This window comes from Dermacentor andersoni, chromosome 11 (assembly GCF_023375885.2).
Source record: "Dermacentor andersoni chromosome 11, qqDerAnde1_hic_scaffold, whole genome shotgun sequence".
In the NCBI taxonomy this organism is placed as follows: Eukaryota; Metazoa; Arthropoda; class Arachnida; order Ixodida; family Ixodidae; genus Dermacentor; species Dermacentor andersoni.
Window position 1 is genome coordinate 118,419,372 of NC_092824.1, and position 27,764 is coordinate 118,447,135.

Here is a 27,764-nt window from a genome sequence, read left to right on the forward strand (position 1 = left end):
AGAAAGTAGAGGACGCTCTCCTGGGAAATCCCCGTCGTTTATTCTCCCTTGTCGTCTCGCCCCCGTGGCCAGAGCTTTGGTCTCCTCTACACACGCTTCCTGCTTCGGAGCCATGCGTCCGATCCTGCTTTGCGACTTGCGAACGATAGCTCGCGATTGTTTCAGGAACTCATCTATCTCGCCACTTTCTTCTCCGCTCGCATGAAACTGCTTTCTTTCGTGACGTTGAAACTGTGTAGTCATGTGAAGTAAATGAAGAGTAGGGGAAAATATGTGCTCTTGTTTCATTTACATATAGAACTAATTAAAAAAAGGGAAGTGAGCGTGAAAGAATATACAGTCGGTGTCCTATACTTTTCATGGCTTCATTGTCTCGTGGCTTCGTTTGGTTGTTTCTAGTCGTAAACCGAAGCCCTCGGTTCTGCTGATTCTTTTCACCCATGGAAACGGTTCGGTGGTTCATAAACGGGGTGCTTCTGTGCACTGAATGCGTGCATGCGTCCGCGAACATACGCGCACAAACACAAGGCGCATGCTTGCAGCTACCCATACATTCGCACTACACGTGGCGTAAACGCCGGCACAGTGAAAGTTTTCAAGTGAAAGGAGGTAAACCTTGAGCAAATGACGCTGTAATGAGCGAAATGCAAGTGTATATCGATGTACAGCGAACATACTCAGAGAAAACACACCGGATGAAGCACATGGTGGAGTTGTGCGTATATATTTCCTGTAAGGTCGTGCGGCGCACTGTTTCTTATCGGCAACAATTCGCCAGCTCGCCAACACCTTCGCTGTCTGTCAGTGTTTAGCATTGCCCGGGAACTTGGACTGAAGATGTGTTTATGTTTTTTTTTTTTTCGTTATCCACTGTGCCCTCGGGAACACTGCATCGTCTTTCTGCTGGCGCCTCGGACAGTGAATCTCCTTGAGCAACTTTCCGCACAGCCTAAAGTGAACGACGTTCTAACACGAGCCCCAAATGAACACAATGGCGGCGTGGTTGGTTTTATACTTTTTTCTAGAGTCAGGTCTGAAAACGGAGGGATGCGTACGGCATGGCGGAATACTTTTGTCCCGCAAGCATGGGACTGCGGTGACTGCAAGCAGCGAAACATAGCTTATACGGTTTGCTGCAGTAGCCAGTGAGTCTCGCTAGGAGCTTTTTGCTAACAGAAACATTGTAGCCGCACCTGCCTGAGCTTACAGAAAACACAAAATTTTGGCCGATGCTGTCACTGCCGAAAGTCCAACAACGTAAGTAAGTGAAATTTTATATATGTGGTGGCTTCCTACATTGCCCTATTTGGCTTTGTAAATGGAACAAGGGGTCGAAGTCTAGGCCATACAAGTGCACATCCAGTGTTGCTGTTAAAGAAACTTCCTACCCTTCCTGCCAAATAAACGTTCAGCTGATAGTCAGTATTCTATTCTTGCGGTCTATCATTATGGTGTGATTTTTGCACTGAAACATTAAATATTACTACGCACTAACTTACTTATTTTGCCCTACTTCCAAGGCCCTGCGTTTCAGTTATTACGTCCTTTTTTCGTTATATTCTTTAAAATTCTAGTCAGTTCTGGCAAAAAGAAAGAATTTGATTTGGTTGATTTTGTTTGAAACATTTCTGTGTGTTACGTTCAGCTTCATGGGAGCTTTAAATTACGCGTCTTTCGCTAAGCTCGAACGCATGATGGGTGACGCGAGTTGCGGGCTTGTACTTCACTGCACGGTACTTGAGACACAACGCCCATATGACCAACGCGCTATGCGATGACCAATATTGGAAAGTGTCTGTGAGAGAGAGACAGAAAGAGAGGGAGAGATAAAGAAAGAGAGAGAGTAAGTCACAGGAGGCAGTGACCGCGTTCTCGCAATTTCCCCGCCCAATCGCCGTGTGCTGAAGAAAGGAAACGGTCCCGATGGATTTTCATATGCGACGCGGTTTCCCGTCTCCGTCGTCGTCTGCGGCCGACGCCGGCTCCTCGCGCGTTAATAATTCAGCGCGGCTGTTTTAGGCCGCGCTCGCTTATTCATTACCTTATTAAGCGAACCCTCCACCCCAGCGCGGCGCCCCCCTGACTTCCCACGGGAATCGTTGTTCGGCTTGGCACCTTGTTTTCATCCCGGAGCGCTTCTTTCCATAATGCACGGCGACTGCGCTTTCCGTTCTCGCTAGCGTCCCCTCTGTCTTGCGGTCGCCGCGGCCTCTGCCAAGACAACTGCTGGCGCCGGTCGCGATCTTCTTTTCCTAATTAACCGAGCCGCTAATTGTATTACCTCTTTTGTCCTGCGATCGCGCGTCAATTCTGAGCCGAGGGCTGTTGTTTGGTCGGCGTGGAGAAAGCAGAGAGGGAGGAGGAGGAGGAATTGCCAGAAATCAATTAAGGGTCCTGCCACTTTTTTGTCTTTTTGTCTTAGTATTAGGGAATTCAGGCTTCGCTGGGTGAGTTGACTGTCACGGTTGTACTTTTCGCGGATTCGATTAGTCGCTCCAAGAGAGCGACGTGAGCCGAAGGTATTTTTCGCTGCATCTAGACTACTTACGACTTGACAAGTACTCAATCTTCCGCAAAAGTAAGGACGTTACGGGTTGTAAAGTTTTGCAGCCACAGCTCACTCTAGCGCGTCTATCGCTTCTTGCCACCTTTACTTCAAACCAAGTGACCGAATGCGTATTTCGTAAGTGGTCAGAAATCCTGCGAACCTTACTTCAGTCTTTAGGCATGATTGCAGAAAAGACTGCTTCAATTATGAGCAGTTAAGGTTTCAACAATAAAGCTAAACGTGTCAAAGTGCAAACTAAATAAGATAATGTTGGCAACTCGACCAAGTTAGGGCCTTTGACTATGGGAGCCTTCGACTATGGGAGTGAGACTTCGAAAACTGCGACAGTCAAATCGTAAAGGTTGCGGTATGCTGTCAACTTGTCTCTGGTTCGTCCTAATTACTGTCTTAACAAGAGGCTTAAAGATTTTATGTTCCATCTTGCGCTTCATGGTAACGCTAGAAGTTGTGGGCATTGGTCAAACGAAAACCAAGTTATCCAGTTTGATCAAGTGGAACTTGGCGCGTTCGCTTTGGTGAATTAAGCATCTCCGGATCCTGGCTGCGTCAGCTACGCCGAGTTATCACACTTAGGCGACAGTGCAATTATCTTCAATGCCAGCTGGAATGGCGGCCGCCTTGAGCCTTACTGAAAACGACCTCGTGTTATCCCTGTCCTCAAGCCTCGCACTTGTCCAACAAACAGAAACTCCTATCGTCTGATATCTCTTCTCAGTTGCGTTGGAAAGCTTATGGAGAAGATAGTATTCGCGAGCCTGGACTGGTTGCAAATGTCGGGTTTCAGAAAGGTCCGCTGTGGTATAGACAGCATGATTAGCCTTGCCAACTGCGTGAAACTAAACAAAGCTGCAAGCAACATCACTATCCGCGTATTCCTCGTCATCAAAGGAACGTTTGACAACGTGACTTGCGAGGCTACCTTATATGATCTGAAGTGCATTGGAGCAGGTGGTCGTATGTATGTGGATGACAATACCCGCTTTCATAAAGCTTCCTTCTCCTTGCGGGTTTTCACCGACCTCATTTGCACGAGACAGTCTCGTACCAAAAACGCTTTGACCACCGTTGCAGGAAACGTTAAATTTCTGGCCTGCTGCTCCGAAGCCAAGAGACGGTGTTTTACTGATGTGATTGTGCGTCGCTAGGTAGACCTCCACCCATTTTGTAGGCATTAGTTTGACGAGAATTATGGGTCGATTCTAAAGGCAGTGCAGTCTCAATGCGGTAGCTGTCACGAGGGAAGAATGCGAGAAGCCGGCGAGAGTGACGCACGCGCCAGGCGTTTTGCAGAGGACTTTGGCAAGAAACAAGCACGCGTGTCATCGTAGCCTAAAGGTTGCAGTGAGCTACTGTAGCGGAGGTTCGATCGCACCGAAGATTGGGTCGAACCACAAAACACGTGGTGTGTTGTCTGATAGCGGCGTCACAGTGGGCACATAGGAACATCATTTTGATTAGCGAGAGTGTGACATAGCTGCTCCTGATGCATGCGTGTGCAGCTGTCGTGACGTCACAAGCCACATTCCAAGCATGCTATGGCATATTAAGTTCTGGCCCAGCTTTATTTTTTTTTTATGTCTAAGCAGTAAAATCGCGGTGTCCACATTTTTGTACGCAACTTCTTTTTCTCGAGGAGAGTGTGTTGGGAGGCTAGTCGGTAAGATCTTTTTGTGAACTTAAACTGCGCTAGGGACGAGAGACAGAGGTTCGTCCTGTCTTCTTCTACCTCTGTGTCTCGTCCCTAGAGCAGTTTAAGTTCACAAAAAAGCTACTTCTTTTTGCCAGTTATGTCCAGTGGTTAAGTGCAAGGAAATAAATCATTAATAAAGAATTTTGAGAAAATTGAACCTCCTGCATACTCTGTGTGGCTTGATTTAACTTCACTGCGTTGCGTATTGCAAAACGCACCGGGGCTTTGCTAAAACTACTGCAATCTTTGACCAAGTGTTGGACTTTCTGCAGTGTTCTGCGTTTCGTTAGCGTCAAATAAAGAATTCTTTTACTCCGTTTTCGTGGTGCTTTCAGCCAACGATCGAATTAGCGACGCGCTCTGATCCGGTTATTCAATTCTCTTTATGAAAAAATGCGACGTGAATGGCAGCATAGTGCATGAGCATTTAATTGCCCCGAAGTTATGATGACCCTATGGAAAATGCACAGAGCATCATCCTACAACCTCGGCGTGCGGTCAATGGAGTCTTCGGCGCTTTGGAATAAAATGATAGAAGTTTGACACGTTTATCGAGACATCGCTACTGTTAAAGTTATTGCTCGGCAATCGTTGCGCCGAACTGTAACATTGCGTAGAACCAACTGCAAGCACCGATTGTAAGCACCAGCATCAGTGCTGAGCCAGCTATAGCTTCAGTAACGCTCCTCGTTTCTACTAAGGCTCGGTGTATATGAATTAATTAATTCATTATTTTGTTTATTTATTTTATTTACTTTCTCAAAAAGGAGAAGACGGGACTAAAGCCGCAGCAGCGACTTAAAACACGCAATTAGTTTGAGCGTTTTGATATGTTGGCCCAAGTGTTTAGTTATTAGAGAGTTTTAGAATAGGGGCCCCAAAGAGCTTTGCGGGTGTTAGCGTTGGGGCACGCAGGAGTGAAGAGATTTAGAATAGGGCTTTGCGTTTGGAGATAGCGTCTTGCGCTGACAGCGCCACTACGGCGTCTAAGAAAAACGATTAAAAATAATTAAATAAAATATACCATCTTATGATATGAATAGTAATTTTGACTTGCGTGTATTCGCGTTTAATTACAATTTAGAGGTTATTCTTCAAGCAGCAAAAAATTAGTTGTGCTTAGTTTGGAGCAACAAAACCAACTTTACGTGCCTTCACCAGCCAAGCTTAGCCGTGTTAGGCCTACGAGCCATAAAATCCACACTCGAATTCGGAATCAGTGGCGTCTAATGAATCAATCTTCATAACACACGCTAGTTGAGAGAAAGCGATAACTGCAGTCACTTCTCCTAGCTTGCGAACTTCACGCATTACCGCGAATGGAACCCAGTTTGGTGCTAGGTTAGAGCCGTCGCTTCGATGGGTGCCGCCATGTTTGTTGACGCAAAGCTTTTGGGAACGCTATTTGAGCTCCCGCTAAATCGGTGAAATAGCGTTCCCAACGCAAAACCCAAATTCAGTTTGCGTCTCGCGCATGCGCAGTGGCTTCGACGCTATTTCTTTGGGGCCCCAAAACGTTTGGGGCCCCCATTCTAAAACTCTCTATTTAACGACGACCATTCAACGGCTGCGCGACTATAGTGCTTCGTAATTAAAAATGTGGCTAGCAGAGAATTGCATTTAGTGCTGTTTGTACAGAAGGTCGAGTACACGGACGACTAAAAGCCTCCAGAACCGAAATTACAAGAAATCAGTGCCGTTGTTTGCCCCAGTTCGTGACCGACGCAGCTTAAGCGACGTATGAAGTATTAGAGCCTCGCTTTTGCGAGAAGTACCTTGTGGGGCTTCCCATCTGTCGCCTTCGCGGCCTCTCTGTCTGTCTACATGTGTGTGAGAGAGAGGGTGAGAGATCCGCACGAATTGAGGACGTGCATGAAGGCAAGCCAAGCCTTAAGGAGGCCTATTAAAATCCCGCAGCCCGAAATAATTTAATTATGTTTCAATAACTTCGGCAGAGCGCACGAATATTGCGGTAGCCAGCGGAAAGCCGTTCTAATGTTTCTAGCCACCTATAAATATGTAAATGTATGCAGACGAGCGATATCAGCGAATACTGCAGCTTCAGCTAAATGTTGCACTTGAAAATGCTTGCGACCATCTGAGGAGCACGCTCGCAGCAGATGGTGGTCTTGATGTATGCGTAATGAGAGCTCGCAGAGATTTGCTGAAGGCTCTCCTTAACCTACATAAGACCGTAGGTCAAGGGAAACCACAACGTGTCGTTCAGCTCTTGCTTCATCTAGGGCCTCTCGTCGCTTCTATCTGAGCGCGCAACCTGCTGAGGAAGGAACACCGCAGATTCTGCTCGGAGCTTCTCACGGGGCCTGCACGAAATTGCAGTGATCAGAACGGAGCTCCGCTCCTTGGAATGCGACGATGTTTCCTCCGCTGCATCATTTATTCCTGGCCTCTCAAAGTGGGCACCGCGTCTCTCGTCGCTTAAAAAATGCAGCCGTGATATGGATCATCTTTGCCTCTGGTGCCCGGGCCGATCCCAGCTACCCCCAGCGGTTATTTCGGTTCGAGTGATAATATAGTCGTGGCTGGAGGGTTAAGGCGAACGCTAGCCATGAGTTTTCGGGTTAGAGGTCGCGCAGTCCTAACCATCTCGGTGGCTTGAGCGACGCGTGAATCTTTCGAGGCATCAATTTTTAATCGTTCTATGCTTGCGGACAACATTCTGTGGTAATGAAAAGAAAGCTACGGGGGCGGAGCTCTAGCATGTGTGTCACCGCGCCAAGTATTCCGGCAGTTCTTGACAGCACTTACATTTTCTCGGAACAAATATTGGACCAGTGTAGCAACCATGTGCGATAGTTTCGCATTTGCAGAAAGACGGAATAGATATGCAGAAAAATAAGTCAAATTTAACATTCAGCAAAATGTTTTTGTCTTATTTTGCTGTTGTAAATAAGGTTTATGTTTTCTCTTCCACAGCTTAAGCTAACGTGGATGAAATTGTGAGACCTTTTTCATAAGCGCGCTCATTTCTGCGCGCTTTGCATCTGAAGATTTTGTTTTCATTGCCACAGAAAGTTGTCTTCGAGTATTGTCGATAGCTATCTTTACGTATGATCAGCGGCTGGCGAATATACTTTTTCCTAATTATTCGGGTGCGCTCAAGCGTTGTGGATCGACCTGGCGGATGCTCGTAAGGTTCCTTTTTTTTTTTCTTCACCTTGCAGGCTTCCGATAGCGTAAATACGGTCTGTGTACAATCATCTGTTCGCCGTACTGCAATGGAAGTTCGTGGTCATCGCATGTCAAATATAGAACAGTGGCACAACAGGTCAATGCTTTCTTCGCAGTCGTGGACATCCCATTCAGCACTGTCGGCCATCCAAAGTAGTGCTGATTGGGCTCCCGTGTAGGCAACTCCCAACCAAAAATGACAAAGTAGAGATTCTTTGCTATGGTGCAGCCCACGTGGTGGTCCGAATTGCCGCGAACGTATTTGCAGTTTGGGGTGCCTTATACGTGCAGTATTCCACTCCCCACCGATCATCGGCCCAGAAGGCAGGAATGATGCGTTTTCGAAACTAGCAATGGGCGAGTGCCTTTGGCTGCCTGGTGCCGTCCGCACAAGTTGTTCGATTCTGGAGTCATGGCCTCGCAGTCTGTCGTCACTCAGTGTCGCTGTTTAGCCTACGCCACCGGTGCGTCTCGAAACAAGTAGCTGACGTGCGCTAACGGGGCGCCATACGGAGGCTAAGCGGGCCCACGCCGTAGTCCGAAGTTTCACGACGAGAGTTGCTAACTTTTTGATGGCTACGACGTCAGGAGGTTGGAGGAATAGAATAGGGGGTTTATTCATGTGGGAGGAAAAGGGCAATCTTATTTACAGGAAATAACACAAGATACTCGTACTGGCCGGGGAACGGACCGCAGTACATTGTTCTCGTAGCATGAGCTAGATATCAGAGCAGACTAATCGTTCTGGGAGAGTACATTCTACATACCCAAGATGTCGTTTAAAAACCCTCCGTCTTCCTTCCCTAGATCACTCTCTAGGGAAACGGGTAATGTTCCAATCAACCAGTCCGGTGGTTGGTTCGCATCCGCACAGCACACCGCCTCCGAGGAGGAGAAAGTTTACACTAAGTCCATGCGCCGCCCCCGAGCTGATCCTGGAAAGAAGGAAGCAAGCATACTGACGACCGAGGAGAGGTCAATGGCCTAAGCTCGCCAGAAGGTAAAGCTTCTCCAGGTGCTGGCGTCTTTCACTAAAATTCTGGGAACACATACGTCGTCTCGTTCTCACACCAACTTCTAATTTGCCTTCACTGTCAGCATCTCAGTATCCACGTTGACTCGGTAGAATGCTGTTTGACGTCGGTACCACAGTGACGCCTAGCCTTTGCTTTTCGGCGAATGCGCCAAACGTAACAACGTGCTCAGAATAATCACTATCCCATTTGTCTCTGTTCTTTCTATTCATCCTTTCCCTTCCCCCAGGGCAGAGCAGACGACCAGACGCTTTTCTTGTTGGCATTCCTGCTTTCTCTGTTTTCTTTGTCTATTTCTATTGCTTACTTCTGCATAACTGATTTATAATATCCCTGGCCTTGATAGTCGATTAATTTGGCCTCGTTCTGCAACCTGCTAGCCTCTTGCTTAGCTCAGATGGTACAATACGATCGCTCCAGAAAGGCGTTGGTCGCGGGTTCGATCCTCGGACAACCAATTTTTCTTCAACAACAAAACTTTCTCTCTGAGAAAGCCGTATGGGTTTAGATTAGGATACTGTCGAGTTGACTAAGAATTCTCACTTTCTTGATAACGCGTTTTCTGTCGAATAACTTACCTGTAATTGCAATGTCTGATCTTCAGATTGAAACCTGAATATCCTAGTTTACGGCTTGTAGCAACACGCATAACATTAAGCGAAGTATTCGTATCCACATGTACATAGCCAAAGGATCCGAACCAAACTATGAAAAACGAAAGATATAAGAAAATAACATCGTAAATATACTAAATACATGGTAGAACATGACGCAGAAGCTCACTGTAAAATGATCCATGACGTGTCGCATGTTGCTGCTGATATAATGCACGCGCTATGGCTCAGTGGCTATTGGATCCTGCTACTAAGTTAAACTTCACTGAATTAGATAGATTCCAGTAACAATTGCAAAAAGAAGTGGTCCTACATTTAGGCTTAGGTATACGTTAAGTAATCCCAGGATATCAAAACTAATCATAATTTCTCCACCAGAGCATCTGTCCAATGCGGATTTGTTGCGCTAAATCGAAGTAATTCTTACTGGCGTGCAAAATTAACTTAACAGTTTCAATTAAGAAACAGTTTAAATGATGAAACTGTATACGCTCACTGCTTTTTCTTTTTTTCGTTTGCGTGAAATTTGACATTGAATCAGTTGCAGACTGATTTTTGTTGTAACACTTGATACCGCAGCAGGTGTGCTCTTTAACGATAAGCTTAAAATAATGAACTAGATTGGCCCTAACACATCGACCGAAAGGAACTTGTGGCACGAATAGAACACAAAATATTAATGGCGACAACCTAGGCCTTCTCTTTTGCTTGGTCGCCATCACATGATGGCTGCGATTTAGCAGCGATGCCTTCCGCTCCCTTCTAAGCTGATTATGTAATCCACCGTTCACGACCGGCTGATCCCGTTGATAACGCGGAAGGAGCTTCGCTCTGACCACCGACGAAGAGCGAAAAAGAATAGCATGAAAAAAAGGCATCGCTACAAAATCGCGGCTCTAGTTCGGACTGATTTCCGCGTGCCGCTCTCCTGAGAAATTGGCTGCGGAGGCCCCGTGGCGCCATCTGGTGGAATGCGTCACAGTCATACTTTGCTCTGCAAGGCGGCTTCTCCTTTGATAGACGCCTCGCGTGGCGAAACAACCTTTGGCTTTTTGAGGCCATTCACGTTTTGCTTAGAATTATATGTATAAAGTATAAAAGTGAGTTAAGACTGCAGTAAATTATAAATATACGACATGAAAGCACTCGGTGGGAGATCGTTCCCATAAGATTAACTGGGCACAACCTAAAGTATCACTTTCGATACGCTCAGCTTGACACCTCCAAAGTGCGATTTAAGTCTGGGAAGGACCTAGTAGCATCTTTTTATAGTCTGAAAAACATTTTCAGTTGTGTATAGTTTAGGCATTTAATTCTTATTACCTTTTACTATAATAATTAGTAACTTATTCAAGCAACATTCGTTGTCTTTTTCTCCTTTCTTTTTTTACGAAAGTACTCTCCATGGCCATAAATAATAGTGAACGAGTAGTTTGAACTTAGCTTCACCTGAAACGGGGTATTTGAGATTTCTTAGGGTCAATAAAGCGAATAGCGTCCTCATAGTGATTTCAGTGACTACAAGGTAATGGGAGCCAAAAGCGAATTCTACAACCATGCCAGTTTCTTCAACAACGCGATTTTATTAAAGCGAACCTTGCTTCGCGTGCTATGCCGGCAACACACATCGTTTAAAGCAAGTTAAAGACCATAGAGCCGAAACATTACTTCCGTGCTACCTTTACATCGGAAGCTGTTCGTTCGAATAATTTTGAGCTACGCTTACGTTTTCCAAAACAAACAATGTTCTCATACCTACGAAACATAGGAACGGAGCCGCAAGCTTCGCAAAGGTGTTGCGGCGAAATAGCTGCAATCCTATGTTTACGGTGACACCGATATTCTTGCTTCGATGGCCTTCCATAATGTTTTTCATGGTCTCCGCATTGTGAAAACTTTAAAGGACAGCTGTACTTCGCGAATCTTGTCTCCAATATTGCCACCTTTCGTCTTCTTTTGCGACACCCCTGAACCATGACGGTGTTTCTCCTTCCACGTAACGCCTTGCTCGGAGCGTTGATGTTGTGGCTACAGCTTGCTTAAGGTGGGTGAAATTTGACCTAATTTGTTGGCTTCCTGAAGTGATCTTGGCATATCAATAAATAAAAACTACGTTGCGCGTATTCGTGTGTCGTAAAAAGCCATTCGTTTACTGTGTTTATGTCCCTACCGTAGTTCTTTCTTCTTAGTGGTCCTGGGCAATCTCCATGGTGACCTTCGCGTAGAAGCATCAGTTTTAGAAACATTTTTTTCCCTTCCCCAGTCGTCCAAGAAGATGTCGGGTGCCATAATCTGCGGAATAGAAAGTTGATGCGGTGCATTCGCCTAAAGTGCCCTGGAAACAGTAAGGAACAAAAGAGAAGCGATGCGCGACGACGGCCTAATGAATTCGTTTTTTACGTCAGCCTCGTCCATTTCGAAACGAAATGTCGCGGAAGAATCTCATGAAAGCGTGAGTGACTGCAGCACATACAAAGAGACCTTGAAAAAAGTTGCTTCCCCCCCCCCCCCCCCATATTTAAACCTTCTACTGCTTTACGGGAAGGCTGTAACGGCCAAGACTAAAAGATTCAAGATCTCAACTAGGGAGAGCTCACGATGAACGTCGAAGCGAAAAAATAAAAGATAGCCTGATAAGCTCTTAGAATTTCCAGTATTTCGCTATGCTTTTGTTCTGCCTTACAGTAATCATTGAGGAGGAGGCAACCTTTCTTATTTTTCTTTAGCTCGGCTCGCTTTCGCCCATCGCCTAAGTTTAAGACGATCTCGAGGAGCCACAGAAGAATGAAGATGCGGATGGGATCTCTGAGTATTCGCTAAAGCACCGGCTCACGAAAATGTCATGTTTTTAAAGTGTCCTAACTGCCTGCCCGGAGAAATGGTCCGGATAATGACAAGACCTTTTGAGAATGCAATGGGCCGAACCATTGCGCTTGCGTACTTTCCTTCTCCTTTTTTTCCATATATTTTTCTGCGCATATATATATTCTGATGTTTTCACCATCTGTGTCATCCGCATTTTTTAAGACTGTTTTCGGTACGTGGGAAAAATCAGATGTTTGTTATCTCTTCTTGTTTCCTTTTAGTCAAGCTGTCTGGGGGGGAATTTCTTGGTGCTGTCAATCGGTGAAAGTGATATATATATATATATATATATACACTCTAAGAACAGATTACACCCTTTGGAGTGCCCCTTCTGATAACGCGCGTGCCGTTCGTTACGGGAAAGTTCCGGGCTCGCAGCGTTAAATATATATATATATATATATCTATATAGAACTTCAAGGCTTTTCTCACGAAGAACCCGCATGGGTTTCCTTTGTAGCAATTGCTACGATTGGGTGGATGTCTCATTTTCCCTCTATTAATATATATATACACAAATAAATTACAGAAGGTATTCACACATTTGCTTGCTGAGAATCACGCACATCTTAACACGCTCTCTTAACTTAAGCGAGAACACCTCACTTCACATACCGTGTTGGGAATAGTGTTTTTGATGGATGCCTTCTTTTCTTGCTCTGTATCGGGTTGGAGCACAGCAGTGTGCTGAAGCGGCATTGTCAATACGGCAATAGAAACAAAAAAAGATAACGCTTACTAGGACTGAACTATTTATCGGTGTTTTCTTTTTTTTTTTTATCGGCTGTGAGGCAGCAACCAGACCTTTATGTGCTAGCTATTGCGCATGCGTGCGCTTGGAGAGTAGTCCAGCGTGGCTACTCCTACCTGTCGTGTGTTCTAATCTACTTCTACAGGCGTCGTTCTTGATTTGCTTATTTCACAACACCTTCTTTTCTGTGGAGTAGACTGCATGAGAGAGGTAGGCAGAACATCAGCTGGGAGCGTTTAGAATATGATCCGCTGGCATCGCCATCATCTTTTTCTTCCCTCTCTTGTTTAGAATGCGTTTGTAGCAGATCAGATGCTAATTCACGCATAAGCTCAACTTCTCAACATTATTTTGAATAAGCGCTTTCTGTTTCCCCCCTATATGAAAAAGCCGACTTTATGTTACTCCAACTCCAGAGAAAGCGAAAGGGACTAAATTTATTTTTACAACTTCATGGTTAACATGCTCTTAGTATAGCATTTTTCTCGTAACCAATGTACACATCGTGGGATCTGTGTCTTACTCCCATTTTATTCCTATAAGGACTCGATAATACAGTGAATGTACGAATCAATCAATCAATCAATCAATCAATCAATCAATCAATCAATGTTCCGCTTTGTTTTTGCTTCATCATTACCCGCGCTGTCCCTTCTTTCCCTTCTCCTTTATAAAGCTCGGCCTAATCGACCAAGCCGACTCGTACTCTCGAGCCCGCTTCTCCCCTCATGACACTGTGTAGCACAGCTTGCTTATTCTGGCGTTCAAGGCTGCTGTTTTCTGACGTATCGTCTGTGTCAAAATTTTGGCACGCGTATCTGCAGCTCCTGTCGAGCGGTGTAATGAATTTACTCCAGTGTTGATGAGAGCGCAGGTTCATCTAGGACTTCACAGCTTTGCCACGTTACAGGAGTCTGCAGCCTCACGCTGCATCAGCTGTGACTGGGCGTGTTGTAACTCTCTTAACTTTTGGTACATGGTGTATAATAATGGGAAAGTAGACTGGGAGAAGGACAGAAGGCAGACACATGTCCATTTTTCCCATCCATGCGAGCTTGATTTCTTGGAAAAGAGCAAAGAAATGACGACCGTTTAAGTCAGTTGCTGGCTGGGTTTTGCTTCTTTACGATAGTGTGTAGTTTTCGCAATTGTTATTAAATGTCAGACGCAAATTAACACACGTAAGAAGAAAAGGTCAGATAAGATGAGAGCTCGCCTTGCCTGTCCTCTTCGGTGTATGTCTTTCAATTTCCGCCTGTCTCCTAATACCCACGTTTCACCAACTAAGCCAACAAAAATATTTTATTACGTTTGTGCTATTTATTAAGGTTCTTGCTAGCCGTCTATTGTAATACAGGTTCAAACAGAGACACAGTACGTGAGTACTGCTCATTACAAAGGGAGAACATTTTTTTTTCGCACCGACTGTAGTAACCGACTGCACCGACTGTAGGTCACTGAATGTAGTAACCATCGGAACGTTGCAGGCGTATTCTCTCGTCATATTCAATTTGTCGTTTGGTGACTAGCACTCGCCTGGTCGGAGAGGAGGCGCGAGAAGCAGATTTCCGCATCGTGCGCTATGAGCGGTGCACTGAACCCGAGAACACGGTCGCACTGGCTCAACAAATTAAAAGACTTGCTTGGGAAGTTGGGCCCACGTGGAAGGCTCGTTGCATGTAAAGAAATGGCACAGTCACGTGAGGGAACAGAGACTTTTGTCTACTTTGGAAAGGATCTCACTTTAACGTTTTCCTCGAGGAGAATAGAGGCGTCCTTTAGCATTTCATAGGTGTTACGCATATTGATTGTGTCCGTAAAGAAAGTAACAAAAGCCGGCTATTCTTTAGAAACATGTATAATCAAATCGAAAAGAAACTGAGCAATTAAGGAAACCAGGTGAATGTGCACCAGCCTTTCCTGTTTCTTGTTATTTTGCGTCTGTTACGCTTAGCGCTGTGCTCTCTTCTCTACGAGCAAAGAATGGAGATAGATGCGCAAGCTGACCAGGAGGCGCCCAAAACATAAGCATAACTCGAAAAGTCGAGTTTCTGTTGTTTTTCTTTTCAAGCGACGCGTCCTACGACGAGGAAGAGCCCTCGTTTCCTCCCTTGGGGGACGAAAAAGCCCCGCATCGATTCCCGCGGCCAGGACATTGAAGGATGGAAGCACGGGACTTCTCCCTTCCCGTGTGGCGCGCTGGTGCCGCGCCGCGAAATCCCCCCACCCTTCCCTCCCGAATCGAACCACCACCACCACCAGCAGTCGGCGGTGGTCTCCGCTCCAGCGCGGGACGGCCGTGTGCACCACCCGGCGGCGGTCGGCTTGGCTCGGCTCTCGGATCGACTCTCGGCTCGCTGTCTGGCTCGCTGGTTGGGCGCCCCCCACAGCGCCTCCCCCCCTTTTCGCTTCCCTTCTTCCTTCCCTCGGGCGGGAAAGCACGGGCCACCGTAGCGCCACGTACAACAGGCGCTGGCCGTCGCCGCTGGTCCTCACGTTTCGCGTCCTCGACAGCGGCTGCGTCGTCCTCTCTTCGCGACGCTGACCCGTGTCATCGCAGCCTTGCCCTCTCCCCGCCCAGCTTCTGATGACCTCTGTGCGGTGCGCGTGCGTTCGACTCGCTGAGATCGCTTGACCTGACCTTCACTCGGAGGAGGCATCTCGCGTCGGACGGCAGCTGTCCTTCCGCCGCTTACGAAAGCAGGAGAGTTGTGACCTGGTTTCGGTTTGTCCGCCTTTGAAGTCGTCGTGTTCGCCGTGAGAAGTTTGTCGCGACGAGAATAGACGCCGGGTCTGTGTCGGTTGCTTTCAACTTCCTCAAATTGACAAGGATTTTTTGAAAAATAGCGTTTTTTTTTTTTTTTGTGGGAATTTGGTGAAAACCTAAATATCCTCTGCGCTCTCCGTCGATTAGCTTCATGACTGTTGGTTTGACATGCTATGGCATCTGGAGTTAGGCGTGCCGTCGAATTTTCATTAGTGTGGGTGGTTCGCTTCTAGCTTGTTTTTGTCCCGCCGACTGATAAGCGAATGTTTTTACTTTCTCTTTCGGTAATTCTTCAATGTAATTGCGTGACCATATGACAGCATATTAACCTCACTGTGCAGCTGGTGCTTCCTTACGGAAAGTTAAATTTATCTTACCCGCACTGCCCCCTCGTTCTAATGCCTTTAAAAAGTTTCCTTTATGCATGGACAAAAGACACGGTCGCGTCCTAACGTCTTGTTCACGCGATAACCAGAATGAGCGGTTGACAGTGGTGGTGTACGACAACCATTTCGAAGGAAGACTCAGACAACTGTTCGTATAGATTTTATCTCGTGGCAGAAAGGAAGATAAGATAGTTTCGGAAAAGATACCTAGATTTAGAATATATTATTTTTCTCCACTTGTTACTGTCTTCCGCCGAACTTCACTCCAAATTCGCGCCGGCCATTTTCCTTCCCTAGTATTCTTTACTTGGTTAGCTAATCTTGAACAGAGACCGTAGAAATGAACGGAACAGAGAGGAGTGGCGTCGCAGCCAGTAAGTTCGTTTCCGCTCTCAGCTCGTGCTTTGCTGCGGCCGCTCTTGTCTGACTACTGCTCGTCCAGCTTCTCGCCGGAACCTCCGCTGCTTGCCGGTTGTGCGAGCTCTCCCGTCTGCTGCGAAGCACCGTACAAGTCCGCCACTCAGCGATGCTTACCACTCGGGTTCAGTTCCGGAAAAAGAGGTACGCGCGCAGCATTTCTATTTGTTTATTTTTTGTATCCACATCGCGCCCATCGATCAAAGCGAAACCATGGCAATATGCATATAAATCTCTATTTCGACGGCTTTTACGTTTCGCATTCCTCGCACGTGGGTGCCGCATCTGTCATGACCAGTGCTGTGTTTGTCTAATGCTTATCAATTGCCTCGCTCGCTAGCATCGCTGATTCTATCTGATTTTCGCCGCCTTCATAAAGAGTAGAGAGAGAGAGAGAGAGCGAGAGATAATCATGTAATACATAGCGCATCGAACATTGTGTTGTGCTCTAATTTACTCTTCTATATTTTACTTCACGTTTTAGACAGTGACATGTTATAGTCTAGAAACTGTTGCTTCGTTCGCATCATTGAATGGTATTTGTATACAGTGTCGATCTGCAGCTCCGTGGGCGTTCGATGTTTAATTTTGGGAAGTTTAGCCGAGTAATAGAGATAGCTAAATTTAGGAGTGAATAATTAGAGTAGAGGCGCTGTATTAACGCATTCATCTTGTCGTAACATTTTCATCTGTTTCTAGCTATTTCTTGCTGCTGCAGAAACAGCTGCTGTGAATTTCCCAGTGTCGTGGCTGATTTTAGAGTGACGTCTTGCTTGCATCTCTTTTTTCCTGTCCTTGTCTCAGTCGATCTGCCTTTATATCAAAGTATGAAACAACTCAGCCAAGCTAAAGCATTACTGCAATTTTAGAGATTGTGTGTGCGCAATAAATCGAGAACAAACGCTCAAGAAAATTAATGTGTAGCTTGCTGTACTCGCAGAGTAAACTTTTGCAGTAACAATGGGTCAACACCTGCTTACTTAACTAAGAGTAAGCTTTAGCCAAGATTACCTTTATAACCACACGCGAACTCAGAAATCGTTTTTATTAGCATTCACTGCGCCGAACTGACATTTATTTCATTTAAAAGAAAAAAGTCGAAATCTACCGACTACAGGTAGCAGATATTAATTTAGGTCCACAAGTTTTTACAAAGGTTAAAGTTTGCAAAATATAAATGGAGTATCAGGTTTACAATTTTGCAACTCACCAACACAAAATTATTGGCAAATTCTATAAACTGCACCATCGAGTCACCGAAAGCGGACAAGATTTATGTGTTATGTACCTATCGGGAATATACCACTAATTTGCAAGTAGACCTTTTGCGAAACTCACGTAAAATTGTCATCAATTTTTCTTGAGCTGTAAACTCATACATCATACCTGTTCGCTTTAGATGCTCTAACAGATTACATTTCCACGGCTGCGATATCTAGTTTTGGTGCAAAGATGCAGAAATGTAAACATTGTGCATATCATTCTTTTTTTCGAAACATACGTATGTCCAATGCATTGAATCGACTAGATGATCGTCCGCAGAGCGAACAGACACTACTTGAATACCGCCTCTCCCGCTAGTCAGCCCAAATATAAAAGCGAAGGTACCTTAGGCTTCACCTAAAACGACTGGTATCTGCGAGCGCCTTTGAGTGCATAGTGGCGTCGGAGAACCTGCACACATTCACTGCATCCTATTCTTTTTCTTTTCCTTCTATAGACATTTCACTTTTCTCTTTCTCCTGTGCGGGGTAGCCAACCAGATGCTTTTCTGGTTAACCTCCCTGCCTTCTTTCTTTTCTTTTCTCTCCCATTTTTTACCGATGTCTGGTCATCTTCTCAGAACAACATGATGCGGTAAATGAAAATTATGCTCGCTGCAGTCGGTATTATACAGCTCTCTTTCTTAAATGCAACAAATTTCATTCGAAGTGGTGCAGCGGTTCTTTCACGAGTGCATTTTTTTTTCGCTTAATTGTATCTTAATATGGAAATTGGAGTTCGCCCCGAGCTGGTTTATAGATAGGTATTCAATCAGATGCATATACAGGACACATATTCTGTTTACTTGGTCCAATCAGCGCTCCCAACTGGTACTGATGTCACGTAGGTGCGTTTTTTTTTTTTTTTTCTAAGCTAATCTAAAGCCTCTTCTGCGTTTCCAGTAAATTGGGTTTGGCTCTAAGGAAACGTTTCCACTCGCCATTTTACGACATGCTAGCTAATTGATTACGGAACTACTTAGATGTCTGCGTGTTTGCCTTGCAGCAGCGACACAGCGAAATACTTGAAAGCCATTTGTCACTGCCCTTCGAGTGATTTACCAAACGGAGCACAGCGGAGTTGTCGCATATTTCAGAGCTTTCGTGCCTGTTAAGCAGCTTACTCTGTGTCCGCATTCATTCTGCCACGTGCTGAAACGTGTGTGGTTTTCTTCTTCGCTTCGCCAAAAAACGAAGCAAGCTCAACGTATATTTTAAAAGAACAGAATGAAAAAAAAACTACCTTTTTTTTTCTTTCAGTCCAACGTATAATCGAGAGCAAATGAGGTATGAAATATTCATACCGCCACGGAAGAGGAGGTTCGCAAGTTTCTGCGTGATTCCGTTGTAGGAAATTCGCTGCTTTTGCAAAACACATCTGAAACCACGAATCAAAACCATCAAATATGTCGCACAGCAGCAAACAGCATGACCATCGATGTTAAAAAGCCATGGAAAGCCCGAATTTGCGAACGTAGGAGCGCTGAGCTCGCGCGCTTGTTTAGTTCTTACGTTCGATGCGACATCGTGAAAACTCGCTTAGCCGCATTGCTACACAGAAGTAAAACTTGATTGTCTTGGTAACTCCTTCTGTAATTGCTTTTCCCTGCACCGTAAAAACAATGGTAGCTACACAAGTCTTTGGCACAGTGCTCTCCCTGTCGTTCCAGTTCTTCAGCAGTCATGTGCACGATTAGAACTTGAATTTCCAACAAGCATATGATGTATGCGCCTACACAAAATTCACCTGCGGCTCGAAACACATTACGCACATGCATTCGTTCTTTCTGGACATTTAAATTTAATCTTTGGAAATAGATGCAGTGCTCAAATTTTTAAGTAATTCATTCAAAATATGCTATTACTTGAGACATTCTTTCCCTAGGCACTGGCGTTCTATCTTATCGCCCTGTCAGCGGCATATGTATACGCCTCCGAGTCTTCTTTTTAAAAACAGCTTACTCGGTATTGCCGGTGGCTCTACTAGGCGCTGTACGCTTATTCGTGCCGTAGGGACAGCAGATGTCGCATTCTTGAATTTATATATTTATCTGGTCTCCTAACATTACGCCTAGCATGTTTTGTTCCTTCTCTCTTTAGGCGGTCCTTACCTTCTCCTTGTCAAGCTTAATTGTTAAGCTCCAGCGCTGAGACACGAAGACGATGGAGTGGATTAAAGATAAAACTGGTGTTGCCGATATTGTAGTAGATATTTAAGAGGAAAAATGCAGCTGGACAGGCCACGTAATGTGTAGGGCCGACAAGCGGTGCTCTATTAGAGTTACAAAATGGGGTTCAAGGGTAGGGAAGCGCCGTCGAGAAGAACAGACAATTAGGTGGTGTGATGAAATTCACAAATTTGCAGGCACTACTTGGAATCTGACAGCGCAAGACAGATGTAAGTGGAGATCCCTGCAGGACGCCTTCGTCCTGCAGTGGACATTATTAGGCTGACGACGACAATGACGCTAATGATAAGGAGGATTACTTATCTGGGCGAAAACTCCACCCTCCTATTGAACTCCGCAACGTATTTCAATGCCCATCTTGTAATTATTATTATTATTATTATTATTATTATTATTATTATTATTATTATTATTATTATTATTAGATATGGAAACATACAAACAAACAAGGGAAACAGGGAAGGAGCAAGCTGACATCTGTCACAGAGAGGGGCACAATGTCTGGCTACTCTGTCGGAAGGAGGGAATGAAAAGAGGAGAAGAGATGAAGATAGGAAACAAAAAAATAGGTAAGAAAATGGAAAATAAACAAATGAGACACACGGACAAAGGAAAGCAGGAACACGGAAAAAATGTCCATAAACGGGAGGCCAAATAAGTTTTCTGCATGAAAGTTAGCAAGGCTCTATGGCCCTGGTCGCGTTGAGCAGCACACACTCTCGGAAACAGGCAATCGTCAAGGGTCGTACACTTGAGCCCAGTCAGTCCATATTCCTTAATTAGCAGTAAACGTTGTGTGACGAATGCGGGACACTCAAATATAACGTGCTCAAGTGTCCCACAGGAGCCACAGGACGTGCACGATGGACTGTCCACACGTCCTTGACGATACAAGCGTTCGCGCACCAACACAGAGTCAACTCTTAATGTCACTAACAGGGCTCTGGCACTACGAGGCAAGCCACGGCCACGAACACGGGGAGGGAACGAGCCGTTTGCAATACGGTGGTCTAGGGGGCTGCTTTAGGAGGTATCGGCGGATTAACACACGGGCGTTGTCAATCATGCAAGAAATTTTTGGGCAGTCACTCCCGTTGTGAGCACAGGTTGAAGCGAGGCGATCAGCCTCTTCATTTCCAGCAATACCCACGTGCGAATGTATCCACTGGGCAATGAAGAACACCCCACGAGAAGTAATTTTGTCGGCGGACTCTATTATACTGCGGGGAATTGGGCTATTGGCATCATTTCTAAACAGCCTGCTAAGGGTAGCACGGGAGTCTGTAATGATGACGACCTTCGATGTGCTCATTTCTTCCTGTATGTACTTCAGAGCAACATCAATCGCTGCCAGCTCCGCAGTTGTTAATGAGGATGGTTGAAAATTTGAAGAGCGTGGCGCAATGTTGTGGGGTGAATGTTGTGTTTTCTGCTCCTTTGAAAATGGCCCATTTGTGTGCACAGGTCCTGAGAATACCTAGCCATAGCGCTTATGTTTGCCATGTAAGCCCCAGGTCACAGTTTGTTCCCTGCGCGTGCGTTGTGGCTTATGAATTCCCTTTTTCCTGCGGCTGCGTTTATTCAGGTCAGACCGGACGCTGTATTACTATCCGTTTAAAGGAACATTTTAAAAATTGGTCATCTTACAAGTATTCCCACGTAGCAAAGCATTGGAAGGCTTGTGAAAAGTAGGCAAAGAAGGTGTACCTTATGAAGCAAGTTTCCTTGGACAATCTACCGCATAGTTTGTTCAATAGACATCGCGCATCACTCGCCGCTAGAGGAAGTAGTTATAATTCATTCTCTTGATGTGCTGTACGTGCCATGTGATCAGCTGATACATTTCCTATGATTTCACACTCACTTGGAATCCACTGGAAAGTTATGCCGTATCGTAGATTTTTCGCTATGGCGTATGCCTTCTGTATTTCGTATGTCAATGTGCTGTTTGCTTCTCTTAAGCTGATTTAATTTAGGCACAGCAATGAGGCTTGTGAGTCACTCAGAATAACCCAGCCAAATGGTTCTGACTGCTGACATATGTAACGTAAAGCAGAAAGTATTGCGTAAAGTTCTGCAGTGCGGGGCGTTGTAAATTGGCAAAGCTGATAAGTTCTTTTCTCTTGGTATGCAGGTATATAAAGCGCAGATATAGAGCTTGTTTTCCAGCATGATCCATCGGTATACACGTGAATGCGATCTCCGTACTCACTGTAAAGATGTGATAAAGTGAATTGCTTTATCGCAACTACGGGCATATCACATTTGCGACCTACTCCAGGAATTGAAGTGGTTACTCCTGGAATTGCTAGTCGCCTTGGGGGATGAGTTGCGCAAGTAGGCCAGTATTCGTAGGCAGGCAGTAAGTTTTTGCACCGCAGTATTTCTTCATGTATGCGTGGAACGGTTCTATCCTAAAGATCTTGGCACAGTGGATGACTGGCGTGTTGTGTAGCCAAACGAAAAAAGTGACGACACGTTTCCGTAAATCTTAGTGCCTGAAGAGTTGGTTGGCGGGACTCGGCAATTACCAAAGCACTGGCAGGTGCATGCGGAACACCAATACATATGCGAAGGCTTCTGGCCAGCAATCTTTGAATTGTTTCGCCTAGATTACACGATATTCTATGTAGCACAGGAGCAGAGTATGCTACTCTTTCATAATTGATCCGCAGAACTCTCGGTTATATACTATAGATCCTGGAATAGAATTCACTATTCCATTTAAAATTAGTCGATCTGTTGAAACAACAATTAATAGGCTTCGACTAGGCTTCGCCTATAGTAAGAGCTTCCTGTATAGGATAAGAAAAACTAACAGTGATACATGCTCATGTGAAGAACCTTCTTCTACACTGCAAAAATGATGACGATGCTCCCCGCAAGAGAGAGAGAGAAAATAATGCAGAGAAAGACAGGGAGGTTAACCAGAGGTAATTCCGGTTGGCTACCCTGCGCAGGGGGAAAGGTTAAGAGGGATAAAAAGAGAAACAGAGAGGAAGGGAAGATAGAAAGAAAGGGAGACAATGTGCCCGATCTGCACATGAAAGTGTTCAACGAGTCTTCATTCCGCTTTCGCGAACAGACGCTGCGGCTGAGCTGCGATTGATGTCCCGTGAGTGTAGTTTGCCCCTGTGGAACTCAAATGTTTTCACCATGTGTCGGTTGCGTTCGTTGTCTCCGGACATACGGATGCACCTCCTGCCTGGATTACCACGACGTGAACAGACCATGCTTTACCGTCTGTGGCTAGGCGTTGCCTTTACAAACGCCTATGCTTTCCTCATAGGAATGGCCAACAGCCCCACGTGCGACACATGTAACATCGACGAGACGCTCGCACACATTATCTGTGTCTGCCCGCGATACAGTGCTTAGAGACAAGTGATGTGCAGGGTACTGGACCAGCTGGACAATCGTCCACTTTCAGAACTAAAAGCTTTAGGCCAATGCTCCGAAAGAACATCCGCGTTGAAGGCCTTACTCGCGCTATTAACGTTCTTGCGGTCTACGGGGCTTCACGACAGACTCTAAGAATGCCGCCCCCTACCGTTCTGTAGTGTACTCGCTTTGTTCGTCCCCGCAAGAACCTCTCGAAAAAACTATATGACTTGGATAGACGGCCACTATCCTTAGTAAAAATTTTAGGTCCATGGCCAACAGAAAAACTTCAAACCATCGCTGCACGCGTCTTGGTACAAATTTTGGAGGAATCAAAAATATCACAGAAATGCTGATTCATTGAATAGCTATTCCTCGCATTGTTATTATTGACAGGCACCCTTAATTACATGCTCATTGCGTCTTCGTGTTCATGTAGCATTTGTATTTGTTGCATTTAGAGTGTGGCATTCAAGTGCCCAACATCTTCTATGTGAACATCTTGGTTTTATGAACATTTATGCTGTGTGAACTCATGTGTTACGTGTGAACATTTCAGTTTTGTGAGTGTTTATGGTATGTGAACTCTTCTGTTGCGCGAACATTTATTTATATCGCAGTACTGAGACTTAGTACGTGAATGTTCCTTCATGTGTTTTTTTTTTCTTTTGTCCAGTTTGGTGATTGTTGACAACTTTCAGATGATAACTATCACGTAAGAGAAGAGGAGTAGCCGGCGCCACACGTAGGCGGCAACCTCTCCTTAAATACATTTAATAAAAGAAGGTATGCCTTCCGCTTGTAGAAAAAAACAAAAATTTTATACTGTCATAGGGATCGTCGTACACGGGAGCTGTTCGAGGCGTATGTTATGAAGAATAAAACACGGCTATGTGTTAGCGATCCTTCAATTGTATTTGCTAATTGTGAGGTGCAATTTCAGGATGCAATATTGTGACAACAGTGCTTTTGGACGGTTTATCGGCATGATGATGTCCGTTCGATGATTGTATATGTCATCTTTCACCCAATGAAATTCAGTTGCGAGTCTGCGCTCATCCTGTCCACTTCTACATCTGTTGTCCGTGTGTTTATAGCGCAGTACCCCCCTTACTACAAGATCAACTTTCATTAACTACCCCAAGTTGCCGGTCTACTGCAATACATTTCAAAGCCGAGTGAATGTAGGAAAGAAAGAGATCTCGCCGCTCCAGTGGCACCATCAGTCCGTTCAGAGCGATAGCTCCACTCCTAATGCATCGAACATCTGTCATATTGCTTTGGCATAATCGCGTTCACTTGTGTCGTATATGCCGTGTTCTCCCACCGCGATGACCCAGAAAAACACGGATAATCAAGAGCATCACGCAGGCATTGTTCGTGCGAGCAAGGCGCTGCACAAAAGTAAAGAGCAACACGCCGACTACGTATTCTCTTTCTTGGTTTAGGAGCATCGCGTTCGGCACATTGGGGCACACATTTTCAGGCGGCGATGCCTTTCGGCGAACGTGACGCAAAGGCCATTCTGTGCTCCCAAGCAGAAACCTTGTCGAGGTTTGAAATTAACCAAAGGTCGATGGGTGATTGTAAGTGGGGGCCCGCTGCCTATGGTAAAACCACAAGTGAGTGAGAGCGGGCTATCATAAGTTAGGCCTCTTTTGAAGTCAGAAGCGTAGCGCAAAATTTGTTTTGAAGAAAGTTTCAAGAATATGTATGAAAATAAATAGATGGCTACAGTGAGCCAATATACGTACCTCAATATCGTGGACACAGAATGGATGAAAAGTTGTAAAAAGCTGGTAACCAAGTAGATACGGAATAATAACAAATACAAGTAGACAATGGGATATCAGCATAAATCAAGATAAATAACAAACGATCATTCTAAAGAGAGTACCATAGCTCGCTGAAACGCACGGTGCACTCGCACCTTCGAATCCATTGTCGGTACTGTGGCTGTCATCCGCTCTTATATTACACTGCTGTGCTGTTTTAACGCCGTGATAAGATGTCTCGAGAAGTATTACAAGCGTACATTATTAAAACAAATTAAAGGGTGCGGAATGAACCAGTCAGCCATGAACTGTCTCAAGATATCTCGAGTCCCTCTCTAGTTCTTCTGTTTAATTTCGGCTGAGATATGCACATGCACAGTCGGCGCGTATGTGATGGGCTTTATTTTCCTTTTGTTTTTATAGATATAGCTTTGTGGTTCATGTTTTTTATTGGGATAGCAATTATATCAACACTCCAGGCGTATTTCTTTCGACGGCTTCGCCGTCGCCGTCTCGGCGTCCCCGTTAGGTTCCGTATAACATACAATGGCCATAAAATCGTCGCCGCACGCCATATGCTTTATGTGCTGCGAGTGGAAGCGTGGGAGGGTGAGCCCGCCATTGCGGCTCAATCTCGCGCACGCAAGAGAGTACAGCGAGGAGGAAGCGCGCCATCTTTCTTCGCGCTCAAGGCTCCGAGAAGAGCGGAGGGCGTTCTACTCCGGGCAAACCGGGCGGCCGCTCGCGCGCTCGCCCTGTATATTGAAGGCCATCTGGGATGGGGACACAGTTCGCCGTGCGCTGTGTTTTTGCGGCCTAGTTCGCGTTGATGCGAGAGGCAGCACAAAGGTCAGTTCGCTGAATTTAACTCGAGGGTCTTATGCGCCAAAGCCAGGATTTGATTATGAGGCACGTCGTAGTGGGGTACTCCGGAATAATTTTGACCAAGAGGGCATCTTTATTGTGCTCTCAGTGCACAGGAGACAGGTCGTTCTTGCATTTCGCCCCATCGAAATGCGGCCACCGCGGCCGGGATTCGATCCGGCGACCTCGTGCTTAGCACTGCCATAGCCGCTGAGCCACCGCGGCGGGTATCAATTCGCTCGCTGCTGCTGCCGCGATTCCTCATTCAAGCGTATTGACAACGAGTTTCCGCGATTATCGTGTGCGATGAGTTCATGTTTGCTTTTGTGCACGTAACACCATGCTTGATAATTTAGTTAGTATGCATATGTTTACAAGTTTATACGGCCGATAAAGCTACTATCTTTACTTCGTATAGCTTTCCACGCATTCGCTATCGCAACCGATGCTTCGCCTTTCGGACGAAACTGCAACCTTTATTTACTTTGGTTCCAGTTTGAAGCGCGTGGTATTTCGATGCTTTCCACGTGCAGCTTGAGCACCTTTTATTCATAAATAAATTTCGATTTTCGATAATGTTACAACTTATTTCACTTACATTCTTCGTTCTTCAGGTAAAAACTTCACTTGCTAGTCGGCGCCGTATATCGTCGTCTCCTATTTCTGTGCCTCGGTCCCGCCGCCATGCTGCTGCAATCTCGATACATTAGCTGCAAATATATTACAGTGTTTCTCAGCGACTTTTCCTTCTGCAAGTGACTGTTGTCTGGATGCCTTTCTGTTCATAAGAATGTATAGTCAACGTCATACTTCCAACTATGCTAGCTTAGCGTAAAGTGGTTGACAGATGCAAATCCACTACAAACACGCGCTAGCGCTTTGTGTCTTGTGTTCAACTGTCCGCATATTTGCGATAAGTTACCATACTTGAAATGCAAGAGCAATGAGCTTAACATTCAGTCTTTTCAAAGCACCGTCATATACTTGACCCGAGCACGCCTAATATGCCTTCTTGCTTCTCCTGCGGAGGGTGCCGCCGATGTTGCATTGGGTGCCTTGACTTTCCTAGCTTATTGTGTCTTCCTTCGAAAGCGTTTGATTTTTGCTCTTTAGAGCACGTGTTAAAGAGCGATTGCTGTATTCTTATTGTTCCGGTTAAAGCTGGCGGCGGCTGTACGCGCCAACTGGTACAGCAAGGGAAAGGCCTCTCTTGGCATCGAGCAAACGCCGGCGCTTTCGTTCCCTCCTCGGCCGCATGGCGTGCCCTAACCGTGCCAGAGGGACGTCAGTCGCACTCGAGGAAACGACACAGCATGTCGAAGATTGTTCTTTTTGCTCCTGTCGCCTCTAATGCCGCGTGCGTCCGATAGCCTGCCGCATTCCCGAACGCAGTGGCGCGGTTGTTGCCGCCACGCCAAGTCATTTCGACTTCGCGAGCCCGGTGGTGCGCCCCCCCGAAAAGTACTTTGCGCGATGCGAGAGGCCAACGCGGGCAAGGAACGGTGTAGCTTCTATTGATTCCCAGCCAGCCGCCAGCTGCCTCCGATGAGCTTGCGTGCCTGAGCGCGCGCTCGCGCGCGCGTAATCTTTGCTGAGCACGAAGTCGCGCCGTGCGTGACCTTGGTGTCCGGCTGACGCGGCAGCGCACACGCTAGCGCGAGCTCTCGGAAGGGGGGGGGGGGGGGGGAGGGGGGGGATCGCAGCGGGTTTCACCCTGTTTTGTTCCGTACGCCTCGCGCGCCGCCGATCACAAAAGCGGGCCGCCGCCCAGGGAAACCGTACTATCTTCCTGGGGCATCGAAGGAAACGGGACTTTCGCGGGCCACGACAAAGAAGACTCGCGATTATATTGAATTAGCCTCATATCGACGACGTTATGCATGGCTCCACCCATGCGGCACCTCAATGAGGCACGCAATAAGGTCCGAAAAGGGCGCACGTGTTGGTTTTCGGGGTCATGGCTCTATACTCTTGCTTGTTGCCAGCAAGAGAGCTTGGCAGACTTTCG

At 46.0% G+C, this 27,764-nt stretch overlaps 1 protein-coding gene across 3 annotated transcripts in view; it reads left to right on the plus strand.

Moving 5' to 3' along the window:
* Window positions 1-27,764, plus strand: part of dnc (phosphodiesterase dunce) — a 683,519-nt gene that overhangs the window by 111,354 nt on the left and 544,401 nt on the right. Inside the window, exon 1 of one of the 3 annotated variants that reach the window (XM_055075486.2) lies at window positions 15,171-16,429. The exons of the other annotated variants lie outside the window; for them this stretch is intronic. Coding sequence (XP_054931461.1) covers window positions 16,395-16,429 — 35 coding nt within the window. The 5' untranslated portion in view covers window positions 15,171-16,394. Of the gene's footprint in view, window positions 1-15,170; window positions 16,430-27,764 lie in introns of those variants that run through there. 3 annotated transcript variants of the gene reach the window in all.